The sequence below is a fragment of the Cnephaeus nilssonii genome (genome assembly GCF_951640355.1).
Source record: "Cnephaeus nilssonii genome assembly, chromosome: 6".
Classification (NCBI taxonomy): domain Eukaryota; kingdom Metazoa; phylum Chordata; class Mammalia; order Chiroptera; family Vespertilionidae; genus Cnephaeus; species Cnephaeus nilssonii.
Genome location: NC_137077.1, coordinates 14,391,418 through 14,417,108, shown reverse-complemented (window position 1 = coordinate 14,417,108; position 25,691 = coordinate 14,391,418). Strand labels below are relative to the sequence as shown.

Sequence of the window (25,691 nt, the reverse complement as noted above, 5' to 3'; positions counted from 1 at the left end):
CAGCCCGAGATATTTTCAACTCCAATACATTTTTTTAAGTTAATAAGAGCCACATGCACGTCTATAAAAGACTTTAATCTTAAAAATGTGTCACTTCTGTAGGACAATTAGGTGGCTTCCGATTTCTTAATGTGGTCATGCCTACAGGGTGACTGTGATGATAGTTTGTACCTGATAAAAACCTCTTGAAGGTGGCCTGAATTTACCAAAAACATAATTTTACTTGGTTATCTTAGTCTAGAAAATGTTTAGTGTTTTATTCTCAAAGTCTTCAATTTGAGAATTTTCCAAATAAAATGTTTTTCTGTAGTAGGTTTTGATGCCCTACTACACTCATCCATAATCCAAATCATAGATAATGAAATTGGGCAGACTTCTTGGCTTTTAGTTTTTTTGTTTCCAAATACCCAAGTTCTTTCTTAATAGATGGTAACTGTGATCTGATAACACAAGTTCTTAAGTTCATTTAAAAGAATATCACATTCTATAGAATTACTGTCTATATTAATGATTAAGTTCATATTATTGCTTAAATTGTGTAATCATTTATTTGCCCCAAAAGTCTGTGTCACTGGACTAGGCAAGGAGTGGAATCAATGAATCAGTGAATAAGATCAAGGCTCTGTCCCTCTACAAAGTAGATAAATTGGTCATTTAAAAAATGTACAGAGTTGACAATCTCTCTGACTACCTCAGACAACACTATTTGCCAAAAATGGGTTAAAAATATTAAATAGAAAATATGTGAGCACTGATTTATATTTGAAATAAAAACCTTATATAGAAGAAAATTACTGAAATTAAACATTAGTGTATAAGTATGCATAAAAATTATATTATGTATTATAAAGATAAAAAATGATTTCATGTTTGCTGTTCAGTAAACTATGTAAGATATGCTTCATAAATGGCAGATCAAAATTATATCCCTATCTTTCAAGCATTACCAAATTATAAGCCAAATTTTCTGGCAAGAAAGAAAAGAATAAAATCAGGTTTATGGACTCTATCTTCCTCCTATTTAAAATAGATACATCTTTGAACATAAAGGATGTGAAAGAATTATGTTTATCAATAACTGTGGGCTAACAGATGATTCGGAGTATTATGTGACGGCTGGCGATGAGAAATGTTCCACTGAGCTCTTTGTGAGAGGTAAAGTGAAATCTCTTACTGTAGTCATCAAAAGCCATGGCTGTCTCTCGGGTGTAATAATTAAAGTGAAAGTGATGAGGTGAGGTCTTGAGCTCCACAACAGAACTAAGTAGCGTCTCTAGAGATGGTTTAGTTTGGATGCTCTATTGGCTTTGTATTGAAGCTACTCTACCCTGGCAGTTAATGTATATCCTAATTAAGCTTCAGTTTCATTGAAGACTAGAAAAGCCAACGAGAGAAAAAAACTGCTGAGTTCAAATGCCTATAGGTTTTTACTCAAGCAAGCAGTAGTTTATAGAGTAATTATCCCAGTTATACCTTCTGAAACCCAATGAAGTCTACAAAATAATGCTCACTAGCATGCTCATCTGATAAAAAAATAGATTTCTCTTGAACCCAGCTTCATAACTAAAGGGGCATCAGTGGTTGGCACTGAGGGCTCTAAAGAGAATCATTTCCTAAGACATCGTGAAAAGAGCCAGATGTCGTGAAGCCAGCTACCACTTATTTTTATTTTTGTGAGACCCCTGCTTAAGACAATTCTGCAATCTCTATCACCCATCTAGAGCCAGAATTGAAGAATTTTAGTCTTAAAGGTTCTTCTTCATCAGAAATGTCTACCAACTGGTATCTTATTTGTCCATCCTCCCCCTTCCCCACAGCAAAAAATGATGTTTGATACATTTTGTCTGCTCTCTAGAACAATTATTTATTTTATTTGATGAGTTCTGGGAAAATTTACTCAGGGTTGTCAGCTATTTATTTTGCCAAGATAAGTCATAAAGACCCCACCTACTATCTACCACCATCAAAAACCATAACTCTGTGGTATCATACTTTCTTACTTCTGGTTTTTCATCTGTGAATAAGTTTGGGGTTGTGAGGCAGGTTTGGGACATTTAATGATTCTGATTCTCTCTTGTTTTCACACTAGAGCCTCCAATTATGGTGACCAAGCAGCTGGAAGATACAAATGCTTACTGTGGGGAGAGAGTGGAATTAGAATGTGAGGTGTCTGAAGATGATGCAAATGTAAAATGGTAAATATCTTTTATGAGGTCTGTTCATTTTTAGTAGACACACAAAAAAGTACCTTCATAGATTGGAGAATAGGAAATTGTTTTTACAGATATGAAAAGAATCCAGTCTCATTCGTGTTAGTATAAATGGTAACTAAAACTATACTAAGATACTGTTTTGTTTTTTACTTACGAAACTGAAAAAGATCTGAAAAGCTGTATTGGTAAGGATGTAGGGAAGTAGGTTCAAGGTTGCCAGGTCTGTTCAACCCCAAAGACAATAGATGCTTTTCACCTCTATACCATGCTTCCTCTCACTATACCATGCTGGCAACTTACATGGAATATATACTTTTTAAAAATTTTATTCCTAAGCTTTTTATTGTGATAGTGCCTCAGAAAAATATTTTAGACTAAAAATCACCAATTACTTTAAAAAATAAAACCTTTTTTTTGTCAGATGGAAATATTTAATTTAATCCTAAATTAAAATGCTTTGTTGGGAAGTATAGTAAATTACATGGCTGGAGTCTGTAGTAATTGGCACAGAGTCAACTGTTCATTCTAATCTAGAATAATAAAATGTATTAAACCATTATACTCACTAGTGTACATCAAAGGCCCAAACATGGGTAATATCTGCTCTTAGCATATTCATCTGTTTGATCTTGAATGGAAAGAGGGAGCTTATGTTCTTTTCATGTAGTTTTTCAGACAACATTTGTCATAATCATAATTTATTGATAGATGGATTTATACATTCTTTAATTCATTAAATAGTTCTTGAATGTCTGGTGTCTTGACAAATATTCTACAAAACACTGGGATATGGGGAAAACAAGGCCAATAAGGCCCATCTCTTGAAGGATCATTTATAGAACATTTTAATCTATTTTAACCCAGGTTTAAGAATGGTGAAGAGATCATCCCTGGTCCAAAATCAAGATACAAAGTTAAAATTGAGGGCAAAAAACACACTTTGATCATAGAAGGAGCAACCAAGGCTGATAGTGCAGAATATTCTGCAATGACAACAGGAGGACAGTCATCCGCTAAACTTACTGTTGGCTGTAAGTAAGACTTCCTTGGATGTCTTCCTTGTTGGCTTACCAGTGGTGTTGCATTTGTTAATTTCATTTTAGAAAAGTTTCCATCTATTTGCTTTCTACCTGTGGCAATTTTAAATATGTAAAGTTAAATTCCATTCTAGCTGTGTGTCTATGTCCTATCAACCAGGGCCTCCGAGAAAAGAACCAACTATTCAAGTTCACAGTAGAACACCCATATTGAGAGGGAAGGATAAAAACCACCTGCCAGAAAAGTTACCCATGGTTAAGAAATATTTTCATCTCCAAATCACATAATAGATGGTAAAATAGCTAGACATGATATCAACTCTTGATCATGTTTGCTTAATCCATAGGCGAACTTGCTATCTGTTCATTAAATAAACATTCAACATTCTGCAATTACATTTGAGATGAGAGGTACTCAACTAATAGGCCTCAGTTGAGAATACTAAAGAGCTAATTTGCTAATATGCTTCAGAGGCATGAGAGAATTAATGTACTTCCCCCAAATACCCACTATTAGTTCTCAATGGCAGTCTGTCCCTTTCAGTTAGCTATGAAAATTAAAATAGCAGATCTCACAAGAAGATTGATAATACACACAGAGCAGAAATCCTACTTCCTTACTGCTTTCTTAGTCCAGTTGCAATTCATATGATCACCAAATTATTCAAAAGTAATTTCAATACACTCCTATGTTTCCTGGAGTAGTGGCCATTTTAGTTTAATATCATAAAAAGGGTTGGTTTTTTTTTTTAACCATAGGCAGATCCTTATCTGATATTTGTATCCATTTAAAGCAGATACAGTCAGTTCTATTATAATGCAACATATGCATTTCTGAAAATCACTGTACTATCCAAAGTCATGAAATAAAAATCAAAGAACAAGGGGGGGGGGGGAATATGGGGTTATGGGCACAACACTCAAAATTATTGTCAGCAACACATCTTACAAAAACCCAATAAGAACCCAACAAAAATATTAGCACAGTTTTACACATGTTAAGTGGTTAATAAATAGAACAATGTATATGGTACTTTACCTTAAAAAGGAACTGACATTTGCTTATGGAAGTGGTGTCAAAAGTGTTGCAGCTTGTGAGCTATTGGGTAGTGGTAATCTCAGTTGTGCATGGATGTGGCTCATATCACATGGGTGAACTGAGGTAGCTGGTAGATGTGTGTGTGGGTATGTGGGGGGTGTTTTGTATAGTCCTACCTGGCTCAGCTCAGCTGGGTGCAGTTTTTTGAATTCACCTAATCTTTGTCACGAATGAAATTGTACGCAATCAAACATGAAATTTGTGTCATGCTACAATTGCCCCCTTAATATATTAATTGCATTGGAACAAATTCTCATTTTCAAAGCAATCCTTAATAGCAAAACTGGCCATATCATTGTGAAATGACACCACGTTTGCCTGTCTGGATTGGGTTTGGCACTGATAATTGTCTATTATTTTTGTAGTGAAGCCTCTGAAGATATTGACACCTCTAACTGATCAGACTGCAAAACTTGGAAAAGAAATCTGCTTGAAGTGTGAAGTCTCTGAAAACATTACAGGAAAATGGACTAAAAATGGGCTACCTGTTCAGGAGAGTGACCGCGTAAAGGTTGTACACAAAGGAAGGTAAGCAAGCTAGGCAATCCTGAAGTGAAGGCTGGTCTCCATCTTTACCTTCTCCCCTTCTTGGCAAGAATGTTTGAAGAGCCCTCCAAGGGAAAGAATCTATTTCTGATTCATTGCTGCCGAATAGCAGGAGCAAATGATTTCTCTGTTATACATCATGTCCTACCTGTAATCCTGGATCTGCACCTTACAATATGGTGCTTTGTCTATTCAAAACCCACTGACTGATTCTTTCTATCTAAACATGATGTTAGAGGAATGATACTGAATTCTAATTGAGGAACTGATCAAATTGGATTAACTGTCCCTTTGGGGGTGAGGGCATAATATCCTAGAATCTAGCCATATATATATATGGCATGGGTTCTCAAACTTGGATCCATGGATCCTAACAATATCATGAATGAACTTTAAGGGTCCTCATAAATCCTCTGAAATTGTTAGCAAATTCTGTGTGTACAAAAATACTTGTTTTCTCCAGCAAGAAGATCCATAGTGGCTATCAGATTTTCACTGGCTCATGACCTCAATAAAGTTAAGAAGTATTACTCTTAGTTTTAGTATATAAAGCCAAAGTCAAGATTAAAGATGGAGAAACATCTTTAAAGAAAAAGACTGTCAACCTAGAATCTTAAAGTATGGTATTAGTGAGATATTTTCTTTTAGCCTTTTTAAATACACTGGAATACAGTGGAGCAACATCTTTAAAGAAAAAGACTGTCAACCTTGAATCTTAAAGTATGGTATCAGTGAGATATTTTCTTTTAGCCTTTTTAATGCTATGAGATAAAAAAAAGAGAGAGAGATTCTTGCTTAATAAGTAAGTTGTATTTGAGGATATAACTCCATATAGTCTAAAATAGGTATTTAATATGGACCAATACATAGGAAAATTAAGACTTCACATTATTCTCTCTCTCTCCAAGCTGCACTAAACAAGTTAATTAGATAAAAGCCAAGTTTCTCCTCAATTTGGGTCATATACAATCTAAATCTTTGCAAATTCTTAGAAATACTAGAGGCCTGGTGCACAAAATTTGTGCACTGTGGGGGAGCATGTCCCTCAGCCCAGCCTGCACACTCTCGCAGTCTGGGACACCTCAGGGGATGTCTGACTGCTGGCTTGTGGTTGGATGGCTTTCTGAAGCTGTATGGCCTGCTGCTTGAGCTTCAGCATCTGCTGCACGTGCACAGGCTGGGCCACCATGGTCTGTCCTGCGAACACCATTGAGTGGGTGAGTCAAGCACAGAGGCAGGCTCACCCTAAGTCCCCTGCACTTCTCTGAGTCACTGAGTTGTTCAGACTGACTGCCTTCTGCAGAGAACGGCACCGGGATCAGGCCTTAGCCGGCAGTTGGATATCCCTCTTGCAGTCCGGGACCCCTTGGGGGATGTAGCACTGCACCAAGTGGCAGGAGGCCAGGGAGGAGCTCGAATTAAGGCTGGGCGCTGCGCAGCTCATGCTCATCCCAGCACGTTGCGCCTGCTGCCAACTCTCAGTAGTGCTGCCATGGAGTCGGGAGAGGCTCCTGCTGTGGCAGCTGCGCTCCCTAGCCATGAGCTCAGCTTCTGGCTGAGCGGTGCTCCCTCTGTGGGAGTGCATTGACCACCAAGTGGCAGCTCCTGCATTGAGCATCTGACCCCTGGTGGTCAGTGCACATCATAGCGACCAGTCATTCTGATTGTTCCTCTGTAATGGTCACTTAGGCTTTTATTATATAGATGGTTTTCTTGTTTCCTTAGAATCCACAAATTAGTGATAGACAATGCTCTCATTGAGGATGAAGGTGATTATGTATTCACACCAGATGACTACCCTGAGACTATGTCTGCCAAAGTTCATGTTATTGGTGAGTAGATAAAAGTAACCTTTGCAGAATCCTGTTCTTTGATTTTTGTTGTTGCATACCTTGGAATTGTAACATATTCAAAACTACGTGATGTTCAAAGAAAAAAAAATACATGAACTATTATTAATGACTAACCATATGGTTGATTCTTAAGAAATCTTACTATGAAGTAGTTTTGAAAGGTGCCAGTACCATCTATACTGATTCCTCTTACATTCTTTTTGACCAGATAAAATATTGATTACTACCAATGTTTAGCACTAGCCAAGTACTAGCCCAGATATTCACATGGGAATGACTGTCTGATAACAAAGGCCATGTTTAATATTCCAGATCCTCCTAAAATCAACCTGGATGGTCTTGATGCTGACAATACAGTAACAGTAATTGCAGGGAACAAGCTTCGTCTTGAGATTCCCATCAGTGGAGAACCTCCTCCTAAAGTTATTTGGAGCCGAGCAGATAAGGTTTGTTCTACACATACACACACACACACACACACACACACACACACACACACACACTGTCCACCCCACTTCCTGACCTCCATTAGTTAGATGAAAGAAGAAGCAAATAAATGTACAGGGGTACAGCAACAATGTAAATTTTTTTATAAAGATCACTGATTCTCAGGGAAATGTAGTAATCATTCATTTATCTTTCATATATGTGACTACCTTCTATGTGACCTGGCATGTTTTTGTGTTCAGTGAACAAGATTCTATATTTCATTCTAATGAATGTGAGGAAAGGGGATGAAGGAGAAAGAGGAAATGAATTATTTAAATAAATATCTGGATAAAATTATTTTGCATAGTAATAAATGCTATGAAAATTAAACAAAAATAGGCTAATATAATTAGCAAGTGACTGTGTGGTGAATGACAAAAGCCTCTTTGAATGACAACAAGGAACCCATTATGTGAAGATCAAAGGAGAAAGATTTTCAGGTGAAGTCAATGCAAGTGCAAGGGATAAAAGGAGAGAATGAACTTGATGTGTTGGAAGAATAAAAAGAAAGCCAGTGTGACTGGGGTAGAGTGAGGGAGAGAATAATAAGGTTGTAGTGGTAGACTAGTATCAGCTCATATATAACCCTATGGATTCTTATATAAAACTAGAGGCCCGGTGCATAAAATTTGTGCACTGGGGAGGGTCCCTCAGCCCAAATTATGAGAGGGCACAGACCAGGCTGAGGGACCCCACCAGTGCAGGATCGGGGCCAGGGAGGGACGCGGGAGGTTGGCCAATTGGGGAGGGACCGAGGGACGGCTATAGGGCATGTCCAGCCCGTCTTGCTCAGTCCTGATTGGCCGGACCCCAGCAGCAAGCTAACCTACCAGATGGAGTATCTGCCCCCTGATGGTCAGTGCACATCATAGTGACTGGTTGACTGGTTGACTGGTGGTCAGTGCACATCATAGTGACCACTTGAGCGGCCTTAGCATATCACTAGCATATTATACTTTGATTGGTTGAATGGCCAACCGGATGACCGTACACTTAGCATATTAGGCTTTTATTATATAGGATGTCTTATGGGCAGCAAAACTACTCCATATGATTCTATAATTTTGGATATGTATCATGATAGATTTGTCAAAACCCATAGAATGTACAACACCAAGAGTGAACCCTAATGTAAACTATGGACTTTAAGTGATAATAATGTGTTACTGTAACAAATGTGCTACTCTGACATGGGGTGTTAATAGTGGGAGAGGTTGTGCATATGTAGGGACAGGTTATATGCGAACTCTCTGGACTGTCCAATTTTGTAGTAAACCATAAACTAATTTATTCTTCATCATCATTATCATCAAAGAGCTGGAGAGTATTTCCTCCTTTTCTATTTTCTAGAGGAAAAAAAAAGTATCATTGAGCCATGGAACAACTTCAAGCAGTGCAATTGGAGTCTTGAAAGGGGGTCAGAAAACTGTTTAAAGAAAAAATAGTCAAAATGTTTCCAAATTTGGCAAAAATTATAAATGCAGATACAAGAAGCTCAATAAAAACCAAGCACAAGGAGCATTAAGAAAATGGTTCCAAGACTCATCATAATTAAATTGCTCTAAGCTAGTGAGTAGGAAAAAAACTTTAAAAAAAAGAGAAAAAAGTCACATTCAATACACAGGAACATAGGCAAGGATGACTTCAGATTTCTCTGGAAGCAAGGCAAGTGAGAATACAGTGGAGCAACATCTTTAAAGAAAAAGACTGTCAACCTAGAATTCCATACTCGACAAAAATACTTTTCAGAAATGAAGGCAAAATAAAATGATTTTCAGATATATAAAATCTAAAAAAAATCATCAGCAGCAAACCTGAACTATAAGAGATGCTAAAAGAAGTCCTTAACTTAGAAGGAAAAGGATATCAGATGAAACATTTTCACAAAGGAACAAAGAGCATCAGGAATGGTAACTACATTTAATAGATAAACATATAAGAAGTTTTTCAATATTTAAATCTCTTAAAAAGATAATTGGCTAAAAAATAATAACAATGCACTGTGTGGCTTATATCATAGGTGTAAGTAAAATTTATGACAATAAAAATGTAAGGTCAAGTGGGGCGAAATGGAAGTAAGGATCAGTAGAAATAAAATGGAAGTATGTTATTGTAAGTTTCTTTTCTTTGGTATACATGAACTATTATGATATCATTGAAGGTAGACCATGAAAAGTTAAGGATGTATACTATAAACCCTAAAGGACCTACTAAAATAAAAAATGATTTATAGCTACTAATCCAACAAAGGACATAAAATGCAATCACCAAAACATTTATTAATTCAAAAGAAAGGCAGGAAAGAAGCATGAAGAATAGATGGGACCAATAGGGGGGAAAAAGCAAGATATAAAATTGAATATAAAGAGAAATATTCTATATAATAAAGAGCTAATGTGCTAATTAGACCAGATGGCAGAAAGACCTCCTGAATGACCTTCTGGAACAACCTTCCGGAACGACCAGTGGGCAGGGGTCAAGGCCATGGGGCCATGACACAGTCAGGGCCACGAGGCAGCTGATGTCGCGAGGGCCGGGGCAGCCGGGGCAGCCGGGGCCGCAAGGGCCAAAGCAGCCAGGGTTGCGAAGGCCTACTCTTGCACGAATTTCGTGCATCGAGCCTCTCATATAAATATATAAATTAGAGATTTCAATATTCTTCTCTCAATAGTTCGTAGAACAAGAAGACAGGCAATCATTAAGTATACAGAAGATTCATAGAACACTATCAACCATCTTGAACTAATTGACATTTATAGGACACTCCATTGAAAAAGCAGAATGGGCATTATGCTAATAAGCACATGGGAAATTTACCAAGATAAACCATAAAAAAGTCTCAGTAATGTTAAAGGATTCAAGTTATGCAAGCTATGTTCTCTGACTACAATGGAATTAATTAGAAAGCAATAAGAGTAAGATATCTGGAAATTTTCCAAATAGTTGGAAACCAAGGAACATTTTTCTGAAGAACTCATAAATTAAAGAAGTAATCATAAATAAAATTAGAACATATTTATGAACACACCACATATCAGAATTTGTGAAAGGCTGCTAAATCAGTACTGAATCGCCTTCTATTTATAAAAGAAACAGAATTTGTAGTTAAAAACTTGTCACAAAGAAAATCCCAAGTCTAGATAGCTTTATAGAGAGTTCTACCAAACATTTAATAAAGAAATAATACAAATTCTGCACAAACTCTTCCAGAAAATTGGAGAAGAGAGAAGAGTATTTCTCAATTCACTCTTGAATGCCAGTATTACTCTTATAGCAAAACCAGAAAAAAAAATTATAAGAAAACTACAAACCAATATCACTCATGAACATAGATGAAAAAGTTCTATATGAAATTTAGCAAATTGAATTCAAAGATAGATATATATATATATATATATATGGAATACTACATTATGACAAAGTAGAGAGTTTATCCCAAGAATGCAAAGGTTGTTTAACACTTGAAAATCAATTAATATAATTTACCATATTAATAAACTAAGGGGAAAAAGTTTAATCATCTCAATAGACAGAAAAACATTTGACAAAATCCAACATCCTTTTCTAATATCGCTCAGCAAACTAGGAAGTGAAAGGAACTTTCTCAACAAGATAAAAGACATCCATCATAATCCTATTACTATCATTACGTAAATGCTGAAAGAGTGAATGCTTTGCCCCTAAGATCAGGAACAAAAGAGAGATAGATGTCTACCCTCACCATTTGTCTTCAACACTGTACTGGAGGTTCTAGCCAGGGCAATCAGGAAAGAAAAAGAAATAAAAGGTAATCATATTGGAAAGAAGAAGTAGAACTGCATTTATTTTCATGTGACATAATCATAGTTGTAGAAAATCTAATGTACAAAAATCCCACTAGAACAAATGCTACCGTAGCCTAATTTGTATTATCGGAAAGCTGAAAACAATGCAATTGTCCACCAACAGGTGAATGAATAAACAAGTTCTAGGATAGTCACACAATGGAATGTTAGTCAGCAATAAAAAAGAATGAATTAAGGATATATGCAACAATGTGGATTAATTTCAAAATAATTATGCTAAGTGAAAAAAGCTGGACAAAAAAGTATTTTTAAAAGGATGTTTTAAAAAAAACTGGCAGTGCCAAATGCTGGGAAGAATATGGAACAATTAAACACATTGCTGGTGGGAAAACAAAATGGTATGTCCACTTTGGAAAGTTGGGTGTTTGGGTTTTTGTTTGTTTTTCTTTTTACTTATAAATAATCACTTTATTTTTTATTGAATTTATTGGAGAGACATTGGTTAATGAAAATAAAAAGGTTTCAGATGGACAATCTATAATACATATCTGTATATTATACTGGGCGTTTACCACCCCAAGTCTCCTTCCATAACCATATATCCCTCCTTTAACCTCTTCTACCTCCCCTCAACCTCTTCTCTTCTGGCAATCACCATACTGTTGTCTGTGTTCATGAGTCTTTCTTTTTTTAATTTGCTTAATTCCTTCATTCTTCTTACCCAGTCCCCAAACCCATCTCCTCTGACAGCTGTCAGTCGGTTCTCTGTATCCATGAATCGGTCTCTATTTTGTTTGTTAGTTATTTTGTTCATTAGATTCCACATATAAGTGAAATCATATGGTAAATGTTTTTCTCTGACTGGCTTATTTCACTTAGCATAATAATCTCTAGCTTTATCCATGCTGTTGCAGAAGGTAAGATTCCTTCTTTTTTACGGCTGAGTAGTATTCCATTGTGTAAATGTACCACAGCTTTTTTTTATCCCCTCATCTACTGATAGACACTTGAACTGCTTCCAAATCTAGCTATTGTAAATAATGCTGCAGTGAATATAGGGGTGCATTTATTTTTTTTTTAATTAATTAGTGTTTCAGGTTACTTTGGAAAGTGGAAAATAGTGTGGTAGTTTTTTATAAAGTTAAATGTGAACTTAACTACACAACTCTATAATGCTATTGTTACATACTTACCCAAGAGAAATGAAGACATAGGTCCATACACAAACCTATACATAAATAATTATAGCAGCTTTATTTGTAATTGTTAAAACATGGAAATGACTCAAAAGTTCAGTTGTACAAACATACAGTTTGTACATACATAAACCAACTGCACACGAACTATACAGTGGAAGACTGCTCAACAGACAAAAGGAATCTACCTAATAAAAGAGTAACATGCTAATTGACCGTACCTTCGTGACGCCCACCAGCCAATCAGGAGTGAATATGCAAACTAACCCAACAAAGATGGTGGGTTAATTTGCATATGCAGGTGCCAAGTGGCCATGGCTGCAACGCAGGCGTTCTGCATCACCCCAGCTGCTCCAGGCCTCTGGGCAGCATGCAAAGGGCGAAGGCGGAAAGGTGGCTCCGGGCAGAGCCAAGGCGCTGCCGGCAGCCAGGGGAAGGAAGGCCCATTCTTGCATGAATCTTCATGCATCGGGCCTCTAGTGTACTAATAATACATACAGAGACATGGATGAATTGAAAGAGCATCATGCTAAGTGAAAGAAGATAGATCCAAAAGGCTACACACTGATTCCATTTACATGGAATTTTAAAAAGGGAAAACTATCAGATAACAGACCAGTGATTGCCAGGGGTGGGGGAGGGGTCAGAGTGTGCGGTGAGTGTGTGGCTGCATGGGGACACTGTTGGTGGTGATAGGAATAATCTGTATATTGATTATGGTGGTGGTTACAGAATCATATAAATTTGTCAAAATTCATAGAACTGTATATATAAAAAGTGTGAGTTTTACTTTATGCACATTATAGCACAATAATAAGCAAAATAAAATATAAAAAACTGAGGATAATATAACACCACCTTAAATAAATATTTTTCTTTTCACATGAAAAAAAGCAGAACATCTTTTATAATCTTAAGATTAGAATTTGGCTACTATAATAAAATTTTGTTCTATTATAAAACAAAAATTATGAAAACTATTTCAGGTATTTTTACTGTTGTCAAAATCTTTTATTATTGAAGATTTATGTGTTCTAATCCAGAGACAATAGAGAGCTAACAATAGTTAGTGGCAAGTTACTTAGATGACCTAAAGTTACCTTTATCATCTCTGTTTTGCCTCTTTGTTTACTGGCTGTTCGTTATCATATAGAAGATATAACCTGGGAATAAAAAAAAAATGTAATTCTGGCTGTGCATGCTGAGCCGCTGTGGCTGCAGGCTGCTGCAAAACCTGGGTCTTCGTTTCCCGCTGGTGACCCGCTGGCTTCATGGCCTCATGAAGCCGCTGGTCGGTTTGTTCTTGCCAAAGGGACCCAGTGCGCCTGCGTCATCGAGCAAACTGGCTACACACACCTTTCTGCAGGAGAGCTTCTTGGTGATGAAAAAGAAAACCCAGATTCAGAGTATGGTGAACTCATTGAAAAGTACATTAAAGATGGAAAGATTGTGCCAGTCGAGATAATCGCCAGTTTGTTAAAGAGGGAGATGGACCAGATAATGGCTGCAGATGCTCAGAAGAATAAATTCCAAGATCTGAAGACAACCTTCAAGGTTGGAACAAGACCATGGATGGGAAGGCAGATGTATCTTTTGTTCTGTTTTTTGTTTTTTAAATTGTGATAATGAGATCTGTATTGTACGATGTCTTGAGAAGGGAAAGAATAGTGGTGACAACAGAGAGAGCGTGGAAAAGAAAATTCAAACCTATCTTCCGTCCACAAAGCCAGTTATTGACTCACATGAAGAAATGGGGCAAGTCAAGAAAATAGATGCTTCTAAATCTGTGGGTGAAGTTTTTGATGAAGTTGTGAAGATTTTTGACAAAGAAGGCTAACTCTAAACTAAACCTGAAAACATCCTTAAAATCGTGCTTGAATATTGCTTTGATAGTTGCTCTCACAATCCCTTTTTAAGGCAATTTTAATCTTTCATAATTACATCACCATTACTGGCCAGAAAGTATATAATAAGACAAATTAAATTTTTTATCTTCCAATTTTTTTATTTTTATTTTTTGTCACAGGAGTAGACAGTGAATTGGGGTCTAAATTTGTCTTAGCTGTGGTGCTCACAAAACAGAGAAGAGCATTAGCTAGTTCTCTGTTTTTATTCGATAAGGATATCCCTTTTATAGTTTGTGCCTTCTGTGAGCAAAACATGTTAGTATGTGCACATCCCTTTAGTGATTACAACGTGTCACGGTTAGGGATTCCTCACTTCCTCTTTTTCTCGAAGGTTTTAAATTTCCAACCTGCTCAGTGAATTTGTGGACCAAGTTCCAAGGAACTTTTTGTGTAGTTAGTTCTTGCACAAAGTGTTTGGTAAACAAACTCATAAGATGAATTGCTAGAAGTGTTTTAGTATTTATCCAATAATTGACCATATCCTATAGAAAGGTAAGCAAATTTAGGCTACGTTTTAGTTTTACTACAACTTTACAAAACTATGTGACGGCATAGTCTGCTTCCAGAGGTTGCGATGGGGGCACTGGGGGCTCAGAGCCTGGCAGAATTGTCAGTTTTATTCTGACATAAATCTGAGGGTCACATGTGTTCCTTATGCTCTATTATATAGTGTTATTAATGATGAAATTGATCTCAACAAAATTCCCAGCACTGGAACCTTGAAATGCATGTACTAGATTTATGGTGAAGTGGTTTGGGGTTTTTTTGTTTTTTGTTTTTTTGGTTTGTTTTCTAGACTAAATATAAGGTTTAGTATAAAGTATAAGAAATCTAATGGTTAAACTTCCCATTTGTATTTTATTTTCTTGAATATTCTTTTCATAGTTATTTGTTTAAGAAGATTTAAAAATCACTGCACTTTGGTCAGAAAAATAATAAATATATTTTATAAATGAAAAAAGTGTAATGCTGCTTTCAATTATGGTTTAAGAAAAATGGAAAGAAAGAAGTGGAGAAGAAAGAGGAGGAGAAGGAAAAAAAACATAATAGAATGCTCAACCTCACTTTGGGAATGAGATGTTCATTCTCTTGTGTCCTCTTGGAAGGGAAAAATCAATACTCAATTAACTTTATGAAAAATGGGCATTGTGACCTTCAAACCTTTTCAATATTTTTAAAATTTCAAGACCTCTAAAACCTGAAAGAAATCATTGTTTAGTTTCTGAAATGAATTTAACTATTTCTAATTTCATATGCAAAGAGACTTCTCTCCTAGAATAACACTCTGTACTCATATTTTTAGTCCTCCAACTTTTTCTTTGGTGAATTAATGATTGGTGGGCTTTGGAGTCAAATCCCAATTCTACCACTTCTCAGCCATGTGGCCATGGGCCACAGTGTTCTCACGTGTACAGCGGGATGATACCTTTGTCCTTAGAGTTGATGGAAGATTAAACTAAGAATGTGTGTTTTAGGCATTAGTACTTTGTCCAGCTTAGGTTATACAGCACTCCAGTATAGTCTTTGCTGTTGTCTAAGTCATGCCACATTTTATTTCTTTCCTCCTTAGGTCATCATGGAGGGCAGTGGCCGGATAAGGGCGGAATCTTACCCTGACAGCAGCACTCTGGTTATCGATGTCGCTGAAAGAGATGATTCTGGTGTTTATAACATAAATCTGAAAAATGAAGCTGGAGAAGCACACGCCAGCATCAAGATTAAAGTTGTGGGTAAGTTGCCCTATCTGGTTTGGCTCAGTGGATAGGGCATTGGCCTGTGGACTAAAGGGTCCCAGGTTTGATTCCGGTCAGGGGCACATGCCGGGTTTCGGTCTCGATCCCCATGGGGGGTGTGCAGGGAGCAGCCAATCAATGATTCTTTCTCATCATTGATGTTTCAATCTCTCTCTCCCTTCCTCTCTCTGAAATCAATATATATATATATTGATTTAATCAATATATGTATGCATATATATATATATGTATATGTGTGTGTATATATATATATACATATATATATATATATATATATATATATATATATATATATATATATATATAAAGTTGTGGTAAGTCCACTGGATCAGTAAACTTCTAAAGACAAGTTGGCATGTCTAGATCATGAGTACACCATCAGCTCTTGATTCTCTCAACATTTCTGGGTAGGCAACAAAGAGAAACACAGTTTGGCTCTATATTATAAATCACTGTCTTTCTTTATCTTTGATACTTCTTTTCTTTTCTTTCCTTCTCTTTTTATTTCCTTCCTCTTTTTTGTGACATGGAGGACATACTGCAGGAATGAGTAACTGAGACAGCCATTCTGGGTGGTGGTCAGTAGCTCTTCATAGTCATATTCCCTTTTGGTGTCCTCTAAAGTTACTGAAACAAATGTTAAATAATTTCCCACATCACAATCATTACAGAGGAGTAAGTCTGTCTTGGTCCTTCAATGACCATCTAAGTACATTTTTCCTGAGCCTGAATCCAAGTGAAATGAGTCTAGCAGATTAATGGTGATCCTAGGTTTCACAAAGTCTTTATCACACTTCAGATGTCCCTTAAACATATTTCAAATTGACCATAAACTAAGGTCATTTTATCAGGCACTGAACTATATATTTTTTTTAATATATTTTATTGATTTTTTACAGAGAGGAAGAGAGAGGGATAGACAGTTAGAAACATCGATGGTAGAGAAACATCTATCAGCTGCCTCCTGCACACCCCCTACTGGGGATGTGCCCGCAACCAAGGTACATGCCCTTGACCGGAATCGAACCCGGGACCTTTCAGTCCACAGACCGACGCTCTATCCACTGAGCCAAACCGGTTTCGGCAGGCACTGAACTATATTTACAAGACATGGTGACTTATCATTTTTACTTGGATTTTTATCAGTGGACATCTTGAATCTTCCAACTATTGTAAAATTCACAATAAACCATCCTGGATTCAGTTCTGCTGGAAGTTCACATTGTAGTTAAAAAAAGAAAACAAAATCACATTGGACATTTCATTTCTTAGTTACTATTTTCAAGGTAAAGAACAAGAGTCTTGGGTTCCATGTGGGGCTTGTTATCCAAGTTGTGACACTACTTTAAAGGATTCTTATTTTTATTTGGCTTACCTTCTCATATCTCAGATGAAGCATGAGTTTTTGCCCAAATTAGTTACTAAGTGCATGTCATTAAACATGCAGAAGTTCTCAGAAATAACACTGCTTCTATGATCATCACCAAAAAGCACATTTTCCAATTAACATGTTTCTTTGCACGTGCTCTCTCTCTCTCTTATTTTATTCTATGTTTTTGTTTGCTACAGACATCCCTGATCCTCCAGTGGCACCGAATGTGACAGATGTGGGAGATGATTGGTGCATCATGAACTGGGAGCCTCCTGCCTACGATGGAGGGTCCCCAATCTTAGGTAACTGCATGCTGGTCAGTCTGTGGAACTGCCACTGGAGTTGGTGTCCTCTGTCACATTAGGGCAGAGTACATTAAAAATTTGGTATTTAGAAGAAAATTTATTATACTGTCTTTACATAGCCTTTCAAAATGAAATACTGTATTTTAGGATGCTCTGTACGTATTCAAGGGTTTTAATAGTCATGATGAATATTGTATGATTGTGTGTTCTCTTTTTTGGTTGACATTTATAGTTGACATAATATTTAATTATATTGAAACACTATGAGTCTAACTTTAAACCATTCTAGTAAGTAAATGTCTAGTTTTGTAGAATTGTGTCTATGGGGAAATTTATTTTAGAGTTAAATACTTAGAGAATGTGCTCTCCCTATGGAACAAAAACTCTTTTCTACTTACTCAAAAAACTGGTCATTTCCCCTTCATATTGTTTGGACTCAGAACTAAATCTATTGCTCAACTACACCGACTCCATAAGTTGGTATGACCTATATGTCTATTATCTATTTTTCTCTTTTCTTCTTAGTACAATTCTATTTTTTTCTAGTCCTGTTATTTTTTTCTTTCTCCTATGCTATTAATACTTGTATTCCCTTCAATCTCAAACAACTGATGAAATAAGGTGGTTTAAAAATAACCTACATGACTCTTTGACTTAGAGTGCAGAGAATATTGGAAAATTGAAGAACTTCTAATATCTGACAAAGTATAGTTTTGGAGACCAAGGAGAAAAAAAACTTGCATTTCTATTTTATGTCATCTGTAGGATACTTTATTGAGAGGAAAAAGAAGCAAAGCTCCAGGTGGATGAGGCTGAATTTTGAGCTCTGCAAAGAAACAACTTTTGAGCCCAAAAAAATGATTGAAGGCGTAGCCTATGAGGTCCGTATCTTTGCCGTCAATGCCATCGGCATCTCCAAGCCCAGTATGCCCTCTAAGCCATTCGTTCCTTTGGGTAAGTCAGGAGAGATGTGTTCTTTCCTGGAAATCATTACCCCAGATTACGATTGCTTCCTTCTGACCTCCAACTGGAGCCGATCTGGAGGCTTCTTAGAGTGGTGGGTGGACAGGAGGTTGGAGGTGGTTAGGAGTAGTTTCTGACTAAGAAATTTGGTAGAGTTGAATGTCTTCCTAATGTTGGCCCTGGAATTGATGACCAGAATTCCAGTGACAGCTGTGGGTGGCTCCAGTTTCTGCTTCCCAGTGAAAACATGTTGCTGAACTCACTGACACATGACCACACGCCATTTGTCCTTCTGAAGGTACAACCCAGCACCGTGTGTAAACACTGTAACTAAAACAGATTGAGATCCGTTCAACGAAACACGCTTCAGAACTAGTCTTTGCTTTACAAGCACATCTTAAGTGTTATCTATTGGGCCAAAAAAGTCAGTTCAGCAAAGACAAAGAAACAGACGGTGAGGCCTTCACTATTTTATGGTAGTGATTTTTTTTCAATAGAAAGACTTAATACAAGAGTTTGTACTTTAGAGAGTTATGGGAAATGTATTCTAGATCATTAGATCCCAAACTTTGACTTTTTATTAACTTCCTAGGGCCTCCCAGCCTCCACACTAACCTCCCAAATTGGAGGGAACATGTGGCAGCATTTTAAAATATTTCCATGTTGCCCAGCCAGCGTAGCTCAATGGTTAAGCATTGACCTGTGAACCAGGAGGTCATGCCTCGATCCCCAGTATGGGGCATGTATGAGGCAGCCGATCAATGATTCTCTCTCATCGTTGATGTTTCTATCTCTCTCTCTCTCCCATCGTTGATGTTTCTATCTCTCTCTCTCTCCCTTTTTCTTCCTCTCTGAAATCAATCCTATATAATAAAAACCTAATATGCTAAGTGTTTGGTCGTCCATTCAACCAATCAAAGCATAATATGCTAATGATATGCTTAAGCTGCTCAACCACTCGCTATGACGTGCACTGACCACCAGGGGGCAGGTTCTCTGACCAGTAAGTTAGCTTGCTGCTGGGGTCCTGGGACTGAGCGAGATGGGCCAGACATGCCCTGGAGCCCTCCCGCGGTCCCTCCCCAGCTGGCCAACCTCCCGTGTCCCTCCCCGGCCTGCACCCTCTCACAATCCGGGACCCCTCAGGGGATGTTGAAGAGCTGGTTTTGACTTGATCTCACTCAACGAGGAGCTGCCCCCTGGTGGTCAGTGCACTCCCACAGGGGGAGTGCTCCTCAGCCAGAAGCCGGGCTCATGGCTGGCGAGCGCAGTGGCAATGGCAGGAGCCTCTCCCTCCTCTGTGGCAGCACAAAGGATGTCCAAAAGCCATCAGTCTGACATCCCCCAAGGGCTCCCAGACTGTGAGAGGGCGCAGGCCAAGCTGAGGGCACCCCCACCCCCGAGTGCACGAATTTCATGCATCGGGCCTCTAGTAAAAATATTTTTTAAAAAATAAAATAAAATGTTTCCATGTCTAGTGGATCTTTACACACAGCATATGCTTGAGGAGTCATGATTTAATTTTACTAAGTGGGTCTTCTGTGTATATTTTTATTTGTACCCTAGCTCCTTTTATTACCATTCCTGGTGCCATACCTCTGCAGTTAATAATTTCTTCTTTTTCTGTCTCTTTTATCTTTGAAGCTGTAACCAGCCCTCCTACACTTCTGGCTGTTGACAATGTAACTGACACCACTGTCACAATGAAGTGGCGGCCCCCAGATCAGATCGGTGCCGCAGGGTTAGATGGCTATGTGCTAGAGTATTGCCTTGAAGGAAGTAAGTACAACTCGTGGTTAAAATGAATACCATCATCACTAGGTGAGATATGCCCCCCCCCCCCCACTTTCTTTGGTTTCTCTCTCTTGGGAACTCACCTCCTGCCTACTGAAAATGACAAGCCAAAGGTCATCCTCCTAAGATGGATAAAAATTTAGCCCTTCTTTGATACTCGAGGCTAGCAAATTAAGATCTCAAAAATATCCTAGCTTGGCTGCCCGATGGGACAGCACCATTGATCTAAGTCAAGATATAGGAGGGAGGGGATGCTGAAAATAGTTCAGGGACTTCCAGTTCTTGAATTGGTGGAATTAAGTTGTACCAAAGCAAAATAAAAGTCTAGTTAGAATGAAGCGAATTTGAAAATCTCAACCCTAAACTGAGCAGAGGTCAGCAATCGAAAGAGCTGCCTCTTTCTGGGGAATAAAGAGCGACTATATACTTGGCTCTTTGGTGATCATCCCCTGCCTTCTAAAGTGGGAAACCAAAAGGAAAAAGAAGAATTAAGGACAACTTGTTAGTGTTTAAAGGAAGCAGCGTTAAATCCCACGTGGAGTACCAAATGGACTGCACATGTGGCAGTAACTTCTTTCAGGGCTTTGGCTACCTAAACATGTGATCACTCAAATTTAGGAGCAGAAAAGAAACAGGAAAACAATTGCTGATAAAAACCATAGAAAAAGGGAAAGTGGCACAAGAAAATATGGGCCAAAACCAAAAAGGAGGTGAAATTCACTCAAAGCCTCTAATGTTTCTTGATTTCCTACTTGTCATGGTTTGAAAATGTATGAATCAAACTGCCCCAGCTCTGGACTCAGGCTCCATTCAAGACCATGGCAGGTAAACCACCCTCAGGGAAGCACATTCATATCCACAAAGGATGAGCCAAGGGGTAGCCTTAAGGAAAACTTTTTGGACCCCAAACTTTAACTTGGGTCTCACATGAAGGACAGAGAGACCACAGAGCACACCTGGGAAATCAGGAGTGTGACTACAAATGCACCTCCCCAGGAGGCAACACCGTGATGGAGAAGAAAATTCTTATGAAGAGAAAACTGCTGAGAAAGAAACCCCTGGCCCTGGATGGGGGCACCTGTGGGAATGACCAGGGGTGGTCAGCGGGGAAGAAGAGGAGGGGGGATGAAGCCTCCTGGTAACACTCAGTTCCATTTACATGCGCTGCGCTCACAGAGCACTGGGTTTATTTCTCCAGGGCTTAGAAAGCCACTAACCAAAACCAGTGGGGACATTCTAAGGAAGTTCCCAGAGGTATCCCAGCATGGGAGGGGGGCAACAGATAAACTATTGAGAGCTTAATATGGTTGATTCCCATTGTATTCCCCTCCCCCCACCATTTCAAAAAATCATGAGCACTTCACTCTGTTGTCTATATCACCCAGAATTCCCCAATCTTATATGTGTTGTGGCTGCTGACCACGAACCTTTTGTATATGTATGACCCGGAGCAAATTCTTTACTCTTTTCTTTCTGATAGGTTTAAAAAGTAAGAAGATACAGCAAAATGATACATGGCTGTCATTTTGATGTTGCCCACCTTAGATAAAATACAACGAAGTGTATTTTACATGATTTTGTGTGTGGTCTGTGTAGATATATATGTATAAGCCTATACATATATATATGTACACAGTCATTATTATGTATATATTTTGCCACATAACGTTTTGGAATTAGCTTTCTATGGAACGTGTACATCTTTCTTCTTGCAGTCTTTTCTTACTTCTTTCATGTGGCTGACCTATTCTTCATTCTCTTTTAATGGCTGTTGTCCTCCAGACTAATTTTCTGTAGTGTTTAATGCTTTTCGACATGTCAGGTTTTATTCTGTGAGAGAACTCTTCCTTCTATAAGATGGTGTGTTGGTTTTGACTCTGCCTTTCTCTTGTTTGTTTTTTTTAACGCCTGCAGCATTTTACTCTTCTCTGTTTTCTTCCTTCACTCTCGCTCCTTCTTCTCTTTGCTTCCCTCAGCGAAAGTGGTTCAAAGGTGAAGGGATCAGCTAGTTTTGTTCCCCTAGGGTCCCATTGCGTCCTGTTTTCTCTTGAAATTTTCTTCTTTACTAGTTCTTTGCTCTTTCGTGCACGTTTTCTGCCTCCTGATTTCACTTGCTCATCAATTGTCTCTTGACTATGAGAATGTCAACACAGTAGTTCCCAAACCAACCACGGCTTAAAGATGTATCTCTTTTTCAAAGTCCTAAGTGATTTTTATTATCAACAGACACTCCCAGCCACCAGGATATTCTGGCTTCCTGCTCCTTCTCCCTGATACTAGTACTCCTAGAAGGGTTGGAATAAGACAGTAGAGAAATTCCATGGGGGCCAGTGCAGTCCCGATACCAAGAAAGTCATCATGCCAAACCAGCGGGGTGTGCCCTTGGCCACCCTGTGAGCCAGCACCATCTCCTCCACTCTTGCAGAATGCAGAGACCAGCTGGCTCCCTTGTCTTCTTGACCAACAGCTTGCTCTCCTGGCAACCAGGGGCTGCCTCTTCAGTAGCCGGGGCAGCTTCCATTTCCTTTGAGAATTAGAGCCCTGGTAAGACAGGGTTGGCCTTATTATGAGTGTCCTCACTCCCAGACTGATGCATGAGCCCCATCACAGGAGCACTTCATTCCCTGGCAACTTGGAGGACCCTCCCAGGCTGGGGTGGCTGGGGCAGGAGCAAGGATGGGCTGTTCCACTGTGCACTGCTCCTCCCTTCTCTTCAGGGTCTTGCCTGGTTCTTCTCTAACTCTTGCTCCCACAGCTGGAGGTGCTTCAGGCTCCTTTTCTCCTCCTCTTCTCTGTGGCCGGTGCCACAGGACAAAAACCACAGTCTGAGCAAAGCAGGCCATGCCCCTCCTCAGGAACCCGTCCTGCACCCCCCTAACGTGTTTGGTCTCTTCCGTCACTGCTCTGAAGACAAATATCTTTGCATACTTTGCATACTTTACTAACAGAGAATGCTGACTACTGATACATAGTCTTCTGGTGTGACAGTGGGTGTCTTTAATTAATTTTAATGACGGATTCTCAAAGGTACATCAGCAAAACAGTCTGATGAAAATGGGGAGGCTGCATATGATCTGTCGTCAGGTAAAGTATTCTCTGAAAGCTTTCACACTTTCTTACTCTATGATAAAGTTTCTGGGAACGCCCATAGCCCAGCATGAAGTACACCCACCATCCGTACACACAAGGGAAGTCCTTAGAGATGGAGGGAGGCGGGTGCGGGCAGTGAGTTCAGAATGTGGGATCCAAGCCTTCTTTTGTCCTGTGGGCATAATGCATAGGAACGTTCAGAAGCTGGAATAGTTATTAGCCCCGGATGCTGGCTTGAGGTGGAAGAATTGTGCCAACTCCTTAGGAGGTCTCGGCCCCTGCGCTTCGTGGGCATATGTGTATTGTCTTCGTAAATGGGAGCATGATCAGATTCCCTATCCTCAAGTTTGCATCGCATAGTAATAAACTAGCATCTGATAGTAATAAACCAGAGAGATCATATGACTGGAAAGTTACTATAAAATTCTGTCTCTCATTCATAAGAGTAACGTTTTCCTGTGTTTCTGAACTTTAATGTACATGGATGACTAGCAATCATGGTTACATCTTTCATTGTACAACTGCTGCCAAATTCTTTGGAACAGTTATTATGCAAGAGACCCTAGTATCCTGAATAGAGGTTTTTCCAGAAATAACAGAATCTGATTGTCCTTCTTCCTGTTATTTGCGTTAGCCAGTATGGGCCATTTTTCATTTAAGTATGAAAAATGCCCAGCCACACACGTGGTCTGAGTCCAGGCCAAATGATGCAATTATGAGTAAAATACTAATTTGGAGTTGACTGTACTGGTTAAGATTATTGTTTCTCTAAACACCGCTATGCCTTCTTTTTCTTTTGTGGATTTTAGCTGAGGACTGGATAGTTGCAAACACAGATCTGATCGACAAGACCAAGTTCACCATCACGGGTCTGCCCACGGATGCGAAGATCTTTGTGCGTGTGAAGGCGGTGAACGCAGCCGGTGCCAGCGAGCCCAAATACTACTCTCAGCCCATCCTTGTGAAGGAAATCATAGGTAGGTGGTGAGCCTTTCAACGGGTTACCTCCCTTTTACATTACTTGCTTTTATTTCTTAAATCTCTTTCTTCTTCAAAACTTTCTATTTCGTTATCACTCCTTTGATATTGTATTCGTGCTTCCTGGGAGTTAAAAATAACAAAACAGCCCAGCCTGTATGGCTCAGTGGTTGAGCACTGACCCATGCATCAAAAGGTCACTGGTTAGATTCCCAGTCAGGGCACATTGCCTGGGTTGCAGGCTCCATCTCCAGTAGAGGGTGTGCAGGACGCAGCTAATCAATGATGTTCCTCTCTCATTGAAGTTTCTATCTCTCCCTCTCTCTAAAGTCAATAAAAATGTATTTTAAAATAAAAAAATAAAAAGCACAGCTCTTTTCAGGCAGTGTTGAGGGTAGCCTGGGTTTATAACTTAGTGTGAGGACCAATTAGTTAGCCTCACTGGGTTCTTCACCATTGACTTGAGAGAGAGAGAGAGAACTGGTAATCTGGACACGCTGTTAGACATCTGCTCTAATGCTGTGAAAGTGGTCATGGGTAAAACTGCTGGGGCCTTAGTGTGGATCAAGTCGGTGCCACCAACTGTTACTCTTTCTTATCTTCCTCCCCACCATGCACTTGCAGCTAAAATAAAAGGGCCAGTGTTGCCTTGGAGTGTTCTTTTATTTTTAAAAATATATATATTTTATTGATTTTTTACAGAGAGGAAGGGAGAGGGATAGAGAGTTAGAAACATCAATGAGAGAGAAAAATCAATTCAGCTGCCTCCTGCACACTCCCTGCTGGGGATGTGCCCGCAACCAAGGTACATGCCCTTGACCAGAATTGAACCTGGGACCCTTCAGTCTGCAGGCCCATGCTCTATCCACTGAGCCAAACCGGTCAGGGCTGGAGAGTTCTTGATGTGGCATAAAACCATTAGTATTATTAAAGCTTGGTGCCTGAGCACACTTTTTTTTTCCCCTACACTCTGCGACAATAAAATGCACAGTAGGCATGACGCTCTGTGCTGTGTACCGTGGTATAATGGTTGTTTCTAGGAAAAGCCCTCGTGCAACTGAATTAGAGGCTAAACTAGTGACTTGTTTCATGAAATTCCATGTTTACTTGAAAGAATGACCATGGGACAAACAATGTCTTGTCATATTTGGTTACCTGGCAGACATTTTCTAGAAAATGAATGGCGTGAGCCTGTCACTTCAAGGAAAACAATTTACACTATTGGTTGTCAACTTGTCAATGAAATAAAAACGAGCTTTTCAGCAAAAATTAGAATTTTGGAAAAATGTTATCCATCACCCTGGACTTGG

The 25,691-nt window shown here is 38.9% G+C and overlaps 1 protein-coding gene and 1 pseudogene across 2 annotated transcripts in view; both read left to right on the top strand.

Moving 5' to 3' along the window:
- The window catches only part of MYBPC1 (myosin binding protein C1), a gene marked incomplete at both ends in the record, with an annotated part of 88,070 nt that overhangs the window by 48,343 nt on the left and 14,036 nt on the right, over positions 1 to 25,691 (top strand). The window contains 12 exons of the mRNA XM_079775502.1: positions 1,031 to 1,155; positions 2,090 to 2,195; positions 3,078 to 3,244; positions 4,715 to 4,877; positions 6,621 to 6,727; positions 7,061 to 7,194; positions 15,696 to 15,855; positions 17,449 to 17,553; positions 18,322 to 18,510; positions 20,164 to 20,298; positions 23,341 to 23,397; positions 24,213 to 24,380. Of these exons, the coding sequence (XP_079631628.1) occupies positions 1,031 to 1,155; positions 2,090 to 2,195; positions 3,078 to 3,244; positions 4,715 to 4,877; positions 6,621 to 6,727; positions 7,061 to 7,194; positions 15,696 to 15,855; positions 17,449 to 17,553; positions 18,322 to 18,510; positions 20,164 to 20,298; positions 23,341 to 23,397; positions 24,213 to 24,380 (1,616 nt within the window). The remainder of the gene's footprint in view (positions 1 to 1,030; positions 1,156 to 2,089; positions 2,196 to 3,077; positions 3,245 to 4,714; positions 4,878 to 6,620; positions 6,728 to 7,060; positions 7,195 to 15,695; positions 15,856 to 17,448; positions 17,554 to 18,321; positions 18,511 to 20,163; positions 20,299 to 23,340; positions 23,398 to 24,212; positions 24,381 to 25,691) is intronic.
- LOC307102274 (UMP-CMP kinase-like) lies at positions 13,417 to 14,055 on the top strand (annotated as a pseudogene). Its single transcript has one exon. The product of its transcript is annotated as a UMP-CMP kinase-like (transcript).